We start from the raw sequence: 12,167 nt of genomic DNA, 5'->3' as shown, positions 1-12,167 counted from the left end.
TGGCCGGTGGCGAATAAAGGCAAGCGGCTGAATTCGCAGATCCTACTAAAACCGTAAGCCGTGTTTTACAAATTGCAAGGGCTAGATTTACACAACCCACCCGGGCAAAATCTAAAACACACTTTAGCTAAGAGCGATATTTAAACCCACCCTTGGCCTGTGAATTAGCCCTCCATTGTTTAAGCTAAATCATTATAGACTTAAAAAAAAAAAAAGAGGTCGTCTAATTCTGGGGTCCCCAACCTTGGCAACTTTAAGCCTGGAGGACTTCAACTCCCAGAATTCCCCAGCCAGCTTTGCTGGCTGGGGTATTCTGGGAGTTGAAGTCCTCCAGGCTTAAAGTTGCCAAGGTTGGGGACCCCCCTGGTCTAATTTAACCAACTACTCAGTAAAAGCATCTGCTAACGATTTCAGACAGCTGCTGTAACTTAAATAGCATTCTGAATTCTTGGGAGAAGAAATAGCATCACTGAAACAAAAGCAACCCACCAAAGTGGCCCAGCCAAATCGAATTCTGCACAACCAGACAGATCCTAACCGGGTAAAGGATCAGGAAGAGATCAGTAACAAAAGACCACTTTAATCTGCAGCTTTGGTTCTTACATAATTTGTCGTGTAGTCAGCCAAAAATTTTAGACCGGATTTGGCGTTTTGATCCCCTGGGCTGAGTGCTCAAGGAGGGTATGGATGTTTGATGGAGTATAAAAGCTACAATTGTTTATTAAATTTTTATGCCGCCCCATCTCTCCCCGATAAGGCAGCTCTGGGACGCTTGCGAACCGTAAAAAGAAAAATAGAAAAAACGATTTATAAGTCCCGACACGATAAAGGAAATAGTGATTCTTAAACATCATCCGTCAAAAGGATGAGTAACTAAACGTGCCTTCATTTTACGAGCTTTCTTGCCGCGGTCATGAAGTGAATCATTGCAGCTGTTGGTGACCACAGTTGTTAAGTGAATCTGGCTTTCCCCCCATTGTCTTCGCTTGTCAGTTTCTACTTGGAAACCACTTCTGGACTTTTGTGCTTTAGGTGGAGAAAAAAATGAAACTTGGATTTTGGGTTTTACCGATTAGATAGACTCGTTGTTATAGAAATGGCTCGTTTATACTATTATGGAAAAGTAAAAAGTGTTGATGTTACTGCCTTAGTCTACTTAGTCTACTTAGTTTATTTATTTATTTATTTATTTGTTTATTTATTTGTTTGTTTGTAATAGCTCAGGCTGGTAAAGCCTGTTATTAGAACACAGTAGCCTGCAATTACTGCAGGTTCAAGCCCGGCCCGAGCTTGACTCAGCCTTCCATCCTTTATAAGGTAGGTAAAATGAGGACCCAGATTGTTGGGGGGGCAATAAGTTGACTTTGTAAATATACAAATAGAATGAGACTATTGCCTTATACACTGTAAGCCGCCCTGAGTCTTCGGAGAAGGGCGGGGTATAAATGTAAATTAAAAAAAAAATTTTTTGTTTGTTTGTTTGTTTGCATTTATATCCCGCCCTTCAGGGCGGCTTACACTGTGTCAAGCAATAGTCTTCATCCATTTGTATATTATATACAAAGTCAACTTTTATAGCCCCTAACAATCTGGGTCCTCATTTTACCTACCTTATAAAGGATGGAAGGCTGAGTCAACCTTGGGCCTGGTGGGACTCGAACCTGCAGTAATTGCAAGCAGCTGCTGTTAATAACAGACTGTCTTAGCAGTCTGAGCCACCAGAGGCCTTAGTCTACTTAGTCTAGGAGTCAGAAGTCAATGCCTTTTTTTTTTTCTTTCTCCCCTTTTCTTTCCCTTCCCTATTTTCCCTACTATTTACTTTTATATTTTCTTTGCACGCGATCTTATAAACAAAGACAAAACTGTCTAAAATACTTCTGCCTGTCAGAAGGTCGCAGAAGGGGACGCTGGCAACACCGCAACCGTCATAAATAAAATTCAAAGAACTGGCCACTTGCCGATCCTTTGAATTTTGATCAGGGAACCCACAGGGAAGCTGCAACGATTGTAAATGCGAGAAAGGGTCATATTAAGTCGCTTTCTTCGGTGCCCTTGTAACTTCCCACAGTCACTAACCGAACGGTCGTAAACCAAGGACTCCTTATATCGAGCAGCAAAACTTCTATTTATTTATTTATTTATTTATTTATTTATTTATTTATTTATTTATTTATTTATTTATTGTTTCAATTTCTATACCGCCCTTCTCCCAAAGGACTCAGGGCGGTTTACAGCCAAAGTAAAGACAGTTAGTACAATTTTTAAGACCAGTTTAAAAGGAAAATTTAGAGTTGGTTGAAGAACTTACAACCAATAAAACCCCTCATTAAAACCCCACTAGGCCAGCCCTGCACGGTGAAACAGAAATGTTTTCAGTTCGCGAGGAAAGGTCCGGAGATCAGGGAGTTGGCGGATACCTGGTGGTAGCGTGTTCCAGAGGGTTGGTGCCCCCACAGGGAAGGCCCTCCCCCTGGGCCCTGCCAGCCAACATTGACTGGCCGACGGCACCCTGAGGAGACCCTCCCTATGGGAGCGCACTGGTTGATGGGAGATCGCCAGTAGAAGCAGGCAGTCCCGTAAGTAACCCGGTTCTATGCCATGGAGCGCTTTGAAGGTGGTAACTAACACCTTGAATTGCACCGGAAGCCAGTGCAGCCTACGCAGGAGAGGTGTTATATGGGAGCCACGAGCAGCTCCCTCTATCACCCGCATTCTGGACCAACTGGAGCCTCCGGGTGCCCTTCAAGGGGAGCCCCACGTAGAGAGCATTGCAATAGTCCAGAGGAGAAGTGACGAGGGCGTGAGTGACTTTGAGCAGACATACTGGCCCGACTCCGATAAATTTGTCTAATGGCAAGCATTCCGGTTTTTCCTGCTCGGCTCGGCTCCCTTGGTGCAGATTAACTCCGAAGGGGAGAGAGTGGAGAAGTTAAACAAACAAACCGGGATGCCAGCCAGCTCAAAGGAACTTGCTGTCAAAGCATCTTTAAGAGAGGCAAAGCAGAAATTAGGGGGAGAGAAGAAAAAAAAAAGAAAAGAAAAGAATAACCAGATGGCAGAACCATCACGTGGAGATGCTCTGGCCAGACCGGGCAGCCTCCAATCTCAAGGGGCAAATATTCTCTGCTTAATTCAAAGGCACGGAATGCGCCATTTTTTTCCAATCCCCGAGAGGGATTTCCTGATGTCTGGCTCAGCAGCATTGCGTTTTTTTCAAACCTGATCTTTGCCGGGTGACGAAGAAAGAAACGATAGAAGCAGAAACCATGAAAAGGTGGAAGTTTATCCAGCTCAGGTGTATCGTTCAATGTCTGTGGAGATTCTCAAGTCCTCCAGGTTGTGGTTGTCCCAAAGGTGCCTTTCCCCCCCCTCCCCGCCCCCGCCCCCAGAGGCAACTGGACTTTCTGGTTTTTCTTTGAAGACGTTTCGCTTCTCATCCCAGAAGCTTCTATTTAAAAAAAAAAAGAACGGAAAAAAAAAAGAACTGAAGAAGCTTCTCAAATGAGAAGCGAAACGTCTTCAAAGAAAAAGCAGAAATCCCAGTGGCTTCTTGGGCAGAAAAAAAAGAACTTTTGGGATATCCAGGTCAAGGTTATCCCAGAGGTGGTTTCCCCCCCCCCCCCCCAAAAAGCAACTGGGCTTTCTTGTGTTTTTTTGTTTTTTTGTTTTGGTCTTTGAAGACGTTTCGCTTCTCATCCCAGAAGCTTCTATTAAAAAAAAAAAAAAAGAGCTGAAGAAGCTTCTCAAATGAGAAGCGAAACATCTTCAAAGAAAAAGCAGAAAGCCCAGTGGCTTCTTGGGGAAAAAAAAGAACTTTTGGGATATCCAGGTCAAGGTTATCACAAAGGTGGGTTTTTTGTTTTTTTTTCCAAAAAGCAACTGGGCTTTCTTGTGTTTTTTTTTGTTTTTTTGTTTTGGTCTTTGAAAACGTTTCGCTTCTCATCCAAGAAGCTTCTTTCGTTCAGTTCTGAAGAAGAACTGAAGAAGTGTAGAAAAGATGTTGAAAGAGTGCAAAGAAGAGCAACAAAGAAGATTAGGGGACTAGAAGCTAAAATATATAAAGAATGACCCACTTAATAACCAACTTGTTTAGCGACAGAAGTCGAGGATTTTATCTGCTGAACGTTGTTCTTCGAAATCCGAAGAACCTCTTCGCCATTATGCCAAGTTCTTCGACACAAAAAATGTAATAATGATTGCTAGAAAACCTGGGATTTAAAAGTTGAGGAGTCAGCCTGGCCCTCCGCAGGGTAAAACATTCTTTTCAAATCTATCCTGGCCAACTCTCAAAACGGGACGAAATAATTCACAGATGTTCTGCGTGCAAGCCCACGCCCATGTTCCCCCCACTCACCCCACTTTTCCAGGGTAAGCAGTATCATGCAAATTGCAGAAAAAAAGAAATTACGGAAGCGAAAAATGGGAAGGTAGAGAAGCTGAAAGGAAAAGAATCACAGCCAAGCGTAGTTTGCGTCGAGGCTGCGGATTTTTCTAGATTTGCAAAACCGTCTTTCTTTCTTTCTTTTTTTAAATCTACCCCATTTATATTTTTATATTTCTGTTTTAATTATTTGCTTTTAAGATCCGGACTGATTGGAAAGTGGGTTTAAGTTAAGTTAAGTAAAGTTTATTTAATTTCTATACCGCCCTTCTCCCGAAGGACTCAGGGCGGTTTACAGCCAGAATAAAACAACGGAATACAAAAACTCTGGGAGTTGAAGTCCACAAGTCTTAAAGGGACCAAGTTTGGAGACCCCTGTTCCAAAGCACCAGAGGGCAAGACGAGAAACAATGGATGGAAACTAATCAAGGAGAGAAGCAACCTGGAATTAAGGAGAAATTTCCTTAAAGGGAGAACAGTTAATCAGTTAATTGAATTAACTGATTGATTAATTTAATTAATTCATTCACTCATTTAAGAACTGTGGCAAGAAAGCTAGTAAAATGTCGCAAACCTCACTTAACAGCTGCTTAGCAATGGAGATTTTTGGGGTTGTAAGTCGAGGACTATCTGCAGTAAATTTGTGGGTGGAATGAAGAACTTGTCGTCCGACCGTCCAAACGTGGAAGAGTTAGGCGAAAAGCTTAGGAGTTTAACGGAAAGTAGCTCTGTATATCTTCAGCTTGATTGGCCATATAGGTAGCCCTCGACTTACGACCACAATGGAGCCCAAACTTTTCTGTGGTTAAGTGAGACATTTGTGGAGTGAGTTTATGACCTTTCCTGACCTTTCATTTGTTAAGTGAATCCCTGCAGTTGATAAGTTAGAAACCTGGTTGTTAAACGAATCTGGCTTCCCCCTTAACCTTTCTTGTCAGAAGGTTGCAAAAGAGGATCGATCACGTGACCTTGGGACACAGCAACGGTCGTAAGTATGAACCTGTTGCCAAACATACTGCATTTTGATCACGGGGATGCCGCAAAGGTCATAACTCTGAGAAACGGTCCTAAGTCCGCCTTTCTCAGCACCGTTGTAACTTTGAACGGTCACTATGCGAACCGTTGTTAAGTCGAGATATTCTTAATCATCCGTTTTCATGTACTGAGAAAGCAGTCAGAAATTTTTGCCGTAACTCTCAGATTCCGGGGTGTGGCTCAGGCTGTAAGAAGCCTGTTATTAAAACACAGCTGCCTGCAATTACTGCAGGTTCAAGCCCCACCAGGCCCAAGGTTGACTCAGCCTTCCATCCTTTATAAGGTAGGTAAAATGAGGACCCAGATTGTTGGGGGGGCAATAAGTTGACTTTGTAAATATACAAATAGAATGAGACTATTGCCTTACACACTGTAAGCCGCCCTGAGTCTTCGGAGAAGGGCGGGATATAAATGTAAATTAAAAAAAAAAAAATTCACCGGGCTTGCAAAGTATTTTACTCTTAACTCAAATGAGGCTGGTTGGTTTGTGATTTAGCCCGTTGTAACTGCTCGGATCTTTTTTTTTTTTTTTTAGCCTGTTATGTGATGCTTAAGCTATAATACAGTTTAACTGCTCAGTTACTCTATATGTACGTGTCATGTGAATACATCCATTTTGGTTAAGCGTGATTTATTAGGTTCTGCGAATGCAGCCACCTGTCCTTTGAACCTGGCAGAGAACTGTGCCTTTCTGATTAGATTGACAATCGTTCCGAAATGAGCAAATTTTGTTCAGAGAGCGACTTCCCTGCAGCTGGACTTGGATCAGTGGCGGAATAATCTCTGCCTGCTCCACAGCTGGACCTTTCAACCCATGAACTGAAGGCTGAAGGAAAAAAAAAAAAAAAGTTCTAAAAGGATCCAGTTTTCTATCTAGTCTTTGAAGTAGGCAACTGTGGAGATTGATGGCTTGGACAGCTGGGTTGTAGAAAGACAACCCATAATAGACACTTACTGATGGGGGTCCCCCAGAGGCGCTCGGGATCTTCCTGTTAAATCCCAGACTGGTTTCAGTTTCTCCCCTAAAGGAAGTTGAGCCATTGTTCAATCTTCCTCCAGTAAATATTTTGGAATTTCTAATTTTCCTAAGAGGCTTATGGCCAGTCTAGAGAAAAGAAGGATTTTTTTTTTGGGGGGTGGGGGGGTCATGATAGCAGTCTTCCAGCATTTGAGGGGCTGCCACAAAGAAGAGGGGGTCCACTTATTTTCCAAAGCATTAAAAGGCAGCACAAGAAGCAACGGATGGAAACTAATCCAAGGGGAGAAGTATTAACAATTGAATTAATTAATCAGTGGAACAGCCTGCCACCAGAAGTTCTGGGTGCTCCAACACTGGAGGTTTTCAAGAAGAGACTGGAGAGCCGCTTGTCCTGAAATGGCTTAGGGTCTCCTGCTTGAGCTGGGGGTTGGACTAGAAGACCTCCAAGGTCCCTCCCAGCTCTATTCTGATTGACTGTTGCTGGAGCATTAGCTGTCTCAGTTTTACTCTGCATTTGCAGCGTAAGGCAACTAAGCTCAAGGCCTTGGTTGGAGAGATCAGAACAAAGATTTGTGAGTTAATGGCTGTAATTACCCCTGAGGTAGGTCTGTCAGAACTTTGAACTGTTGTTAAGCAATTGGTCGTATGTCGAGGTCTACCTTTATGTAGGATCTTCTCAGTCAGGCGTGTTCCGAACAGAAGGGGAGGGAAATGGTTTATTGATTTTTTTTCCATTTGCTCCTTTTCCAGAGATTCTGAGCAGCTTGCAAAGGGCAAGTGCTACAAAATTAAAATACAGGCAGTCTTTGACTTAAAACAATCCCTTTAGTGACCATTCAAAGTCTCAACATTGCTGAAAAACAGTGACTTAAGACCATTTTTCACACTTATGGCCGTTGCAGCATCCCCAAGGGTCACGTGATTTACATTTGGATGTTTATTATTATTATTATTATTATTATTATTATTATTATTATTATTATTATTATTATTATTATTATTATTATTATTATTTATTATTATTATTATTATTATTATTATTATTATTATTATTATTATTATTTTATTTTTATTTATTCATACTTTTATACCGCCCTATCTCCCTAGGGACTCAGGGCGGTGTACAGCCATATAAAAAACACATAAATATACAAAGTAAAACATTAATCTAAAAAACTTATTAAATAGGCCAAATATTTAAAATAGACATATAAATAATAAAACCCGATTTAAAACCAAATCTAAAATTTAGACATTTAAAATTTAAAAATCTAGTCCAGTCCTGCGCAAATAAATAGATGTGTCTTAAGCTCGCGGCGGAAGGTCCGAAGGTCAGGAAGTTGACGGAGTCCTGGGGGAAGTTCGTTCCAGAGGGTGGGAGCCCCCACAGAGAAGGCCCTTCCCCTGGGTGTCGCCAGTCGGCACTGCCTGGCCGACGGCACCCTGAGGAGTCCCTCCCTGTGAGAGCGCACGGGCCGGTGGGAGGCATTCGGAGGCAGCAGACGGTCCCATAAGTAACCCGGCCCTATGCAATGGAGCTGTTTGACAGCTGTTTCATATTTATGACGCCCTGTTGCGACCTTCCGACCAGCAAAATCCACAGGGAAGCCAGATTCACTTAACGACCGTGTGGCTCATTTGACAACGGCCGTGATTCACTCAACCCAAGCGGCATGAAAAGTCGTAAAATGGGGCAAAACTCACTTGACAAATGCCCCACGAAATTCTGGGCTCAATTGTGGTTGTAAGTCGAGGACTTTCTGAATCAAACCTTCCAGCGATGCGCAATAAATTCCGGGCACTTTGTAGGTATAGCTACTTCAAAGTCATTTGAGGTTGCTTCCTCAGCAGCCGCCTTCATTATTAAGACGGATGGAATTGACAGCATTCATCCGTTTAATTATTTGATCTTTAACGCCACCCACTCACAAGTGACTCCGGGTGGCTTGCAAAGAATTGGAACCATTTTAAAAGCTTCTGGGCGGGATAAATTAGTTGCCTCCCACCATGGCAGGCACTTAAGTGGGACCACATGTAAACCTTACCCAGAGCCTGCTGGAAGAACCAGGCCTGGTTCCTTCCGGAACTAAAATAGGATCATGGCCCCGGGACTGACACACCTTCCGTGCACCACAACAGAGCTGTTGTGGCTCCCGTCCCCGAACCTGGCCCCATGCCCGAAAGTGCCTTGGAGCCGGGCCTGCTGCCAGAAAGTGACTTGGAAAGTGAGGGGGAAGGGCCATCGGGACTTACCTCGGGAGCACCGGCTTCCCTGGCTCAGCTCCAGGAGCCAGAAGCAGGCCAGGTGGAAGAAATAATGAGGCCTCCTTCTCCTGACTCTCCCCCCCCCCAGGCCACGCTTCCAGGCCCAACTGATGGCAGTCAGGCCTGGCTGGACCCTAGGTTTCGTAGGCAGGAGAGGCGGGAACAACAGAAGCAGGGGTGGGGCAGGCCTAGGAAGTGCTGAGTCATGGAGCCACACCCCACAGGATATAAAGGCAGCCAGAGCTGCTGTGTCTCTTCGTATCAGGCAAATCCACGGATTGACTAGAGCTGAAGGTTGTGACTCACCAGCTATCGAGGGCTCTTGGCAGACGCTGGCTCTTTTGCTGCCAGAGCTGATAAGAGCCGGCTAATTAAGCCATTGTTTGGACGGAGGTGAGGAGGACACAACAAGAGCATTGTTGAATCAGTGGCGCTCAGAGCCTGCTACTAACCCGTTTAGATTTTATTAAATGGATGGAAAGCATAGGGAGGAGGCAGCCCTGCCAACTGGCCAGGTCCAATCTCAGCCACTAGCTAGCCCAGGGCTCAGCAACCTTAAACACTCAAAAGAGCCATTTGGACCCGTTTCCCACAGAAAAGAAAACACCGGGAGCCACAAAAACCCTTCCCCGTGCCTGACTATTTCTTGAGCGGCCACAAAACTAGCACAGGGGTCCCCAACCTTTCGGAACACAGGGACCACTGAATTCATAATTTTAAATCCCGTGGACCGCTAATATGATCTGCCTAATGACCAGCTGGGTTGGGGGTGGGTGGGTAGGTGGTCATGTGACTGGCTGGGGGTGGCCAAACTCGATGTCATATTGAGGGGTGACTTGATGGCCTCTACTTGCCCCTCCCCTCTCAGCCACTCCTCGCCTGCCCGTCTGGGCTCCTTAGGCCTCCGACAGGAAGCAGTTGTTGGAGCTAAGCAGCCGCCACGAGAAAGAGTTGGCAAAAGAAGCTCAGTTCAAATTGGATCTGGCCGAGGAGGAGGCTCGGCAGAAGCACCTCACTGAGGACTAGGAGCATAGGCTTTCCAAGCAGAGGGAAGACCTGCGGGAGTGCAAGTGCTTGAGATGGTCAGACGGTTTCAGGCCATGATGCAGTTCCACTAGAACGAGGGGCCTCTGGTGGCTCAGACTGCTAAGACAGTCTGTTATTAACAGCAGCTGCTTGCAATTACTGCAGGTTTGAGTCCCACCAGGCCCAAGGTTGACTCAGCCTTCCATCCTTTATAAGGTAGGTAAAATGAGGATCCAGATTGTTGGGGGCTATAAAAGTTGACTTTGTATATAATATACAAATAGGATGAAGACTTTTGCTTGACATAGTGTAAGCCGCCCTGAGTCTTCGGAGAAGGGCGGGATATAAATGCAAATAAAAAAAAACAAAAACGAGGCCCTCTGGTGCTCTACCATCAGCTGTACTTCCCTCCAGCCTTTGCCCAAAGCCCTGCACCAGGAGGCTGAAGCAGACCCCAAGTCGGAATTTCTGTCCCCCTCCGACCCACACAAAAAGACCCCGAAGGGGGAGACTCTCTGCAGCAACACAAGCGTTCATTGCATGTATCCGGTCCAGGGGGCATAGTTTGAGGACTCCTAATTTAGTGCAATATAAAAAAATGCAAATAATTTTTCTGCGGACCACCAAAATGTTCTCACGGACCACCGGTGGTCCACAGATCAGCAGTAGTTGAATTAAACGTTCTGTTTTCTTCTGAAACTTTTCATTCCTTGGATTTATCCATGGTTGGCCTACCGGGGGTCGAATAGCTCAATAAATCGTGTGCCGACAGGTGTCGGACATTGGCGGTTGTGACGCCTATTTTGAGCGACAGGGAGCCGCAGCAGAGGGGTGAAAGAGCCACATGCGGCTCTAGAGCCGTGGGTAGCTGACCCCTAAGCTAGCCCCTTGAATTGTTCCCAGAACCCTCCCGGTGTAACCAGTGCAATCTGTGAAGGTGTATAGAAATGTCATCGCTGCTGCACTTTGGACCTGATGAGGATGATGATGATAGAATAGAACAGTCCACAAGTCTTAAAAGAGCCAAGTTTGCAGACCCCTGGAATAGGCTGGAAGGGACCTTGGAGGTCTTCTAGTCCAACCCTCTGCTTAGGCAGGAAACCCTACACCATTTCAGACAAATGGTTATCCAACATCTTAAAAACCTCCAGTGTTGGAGTATTCACAACTTCTGGAGGCAAGTTGTTTATCTATCTATCTATCTATCTATCTATCTATCTATCTATCTATCTATCTATCTATCTATCTATCTATCTATCTATCTATCTATCTATCTATCTATCTATATATCTATCTATATATCTATCATCTCTGTCTACCTACCTACCTATCCATCCATGTCTGTCTGTCTCTATCTATCTATCCCTCCTCTCTTTATCTATCTTTCTTTTATATAATCTTTCCTTCCTTCCTTCCTTCCTTCCTTCCTTCCTTCCTTCCTTCCTTCCTTCCTTCCTTCCTTCCATTAACTGTCTGCCTGCCTGTCGGTCTATCTGTCTGTCTGTCTGTCTGTCCCCCTCTTTCTTTATCTATCTCTATATTTATTTATTTATTTATTTATTTCCTTCCTTCCTTCCTTCCTTCCTTCCTTCCTTCCTTCCTTCCTTCCTTCCTTCCTTCCTTCCTTCCTTCCTTTATCTGTCTGTCTGTCTGTCTGTCTGTCTGTCTATCTATCTATCTATCTATCTATCTATCTATCTATCTATCTATCTATCCCCCTCTCTCTATCTCTATATATCTTTCCTTCCTTCCTTCCTTCCTTCCTTCCTTCCTTCCTTCCTTCCTTCCTTCCTTCCTTCCTTCCTTCCTTCCTTCCTTCGTCTGTCTGTCTGTCTGTCTATCTATCTATCTATCTATCTATCTATCTATCTATCTATCTATCCGTGACACAAGCCTCCTGCTGGCATCAACTATATGTAAATAAACAAGGAAAAAAACCCTTTTCTGCCCGCAGGTACCCTTTGCGGCGAGGAAGTTCGTTCACGTTTCTAACTCCTGGATCGCACTGGGATTTTAGTTTGGTAAGTCAACGGATTTTCTGCTTCCATTTGTTTGCCCCATGTTTGTGCTACGTATGGTTTTCATGCAACATTGCAGGCAGAAGTGAAATTATAGCAATGTTTCTCAATCCTGGCAATTTTTAAAATGGGTAAGTATGGCTGGGGGATTCTGGGAGTGGAAGTCCACCCACCTTAAAGCATGCTGGGTGATGAATTCTAGGAGTTGAAGTCCACCCAATTTAAGGGGTGGGTGATTAGGGGACGGGAAGCTAAAACCTACAAAGAATGGTTGCAGGAATTGGGCACGTCTAATATAAGGAAGAGAAGAACTATGGGTGACATGATAGTAGTATGCTGGCTTCCCCATTGGCATTGCTTGTGGGAGGCTAACAGGAGCTGGAAAATCATTCTACCTCCTCCTCCTCCTCTCTTCTTCCTCCTCTTCTCCTCTGACCCCCTGGAACTGCCCACCACTTTGCTA

General features: G+C 44.5%; 1 protein-coding gene across 2 annotated transcripts in view; it reads left to right on the top strand.

The window, feature by feature from the left end:
- The window catches only part of NET1 (neuroepithelial cell transforming 1), a 103,883-nt gene that overhangs the window by 29,599 nt on the left and 62,117 nt on the right, over positions 1-12,167 (top strand). Inside the window, exons 1-2 of one of the 2 annotated variants that reach the window (XM_058191842.1) lie at positions 10,793-10,863; positions 11,641-11,707. In XM_058191842.1, coding sequence (XP_058047825.1) covers positions 10,808-10,863; positions 11,641-11,707 — 123 coding nt within the window. In that variant the 5' untranslated portion in view covers positions 10,793-10,807. Of the gene's footprint in view, positions 1-10,792; positions 10,864-11,640; positions 11,708-12,167 lie in introns of those variants that run through there. The other variant, XM_058191840.1, reaches the window with a different exon arrangement.

This window comes from Ahaetulla prasina, chromosome 7 (assembly GCF_028640845.1).
Source record: "Ahaetulla prasina isolate Xishuangbanna chromosome 7, ASM2864084v1, whole genome shotgun sequence".
Taxonomy (NCBI): Eukaryota; Metazoa; Chordata; class Lepidosauria; order Squamata; family Colubridae; genus Ahaetulla; species Ahaetulla prasina.
The sequence above is the reverse complement of the archived record's forward strand: the minus strand, read 5'-3'. Positions and strand labels throughout refer to the sequence as shown.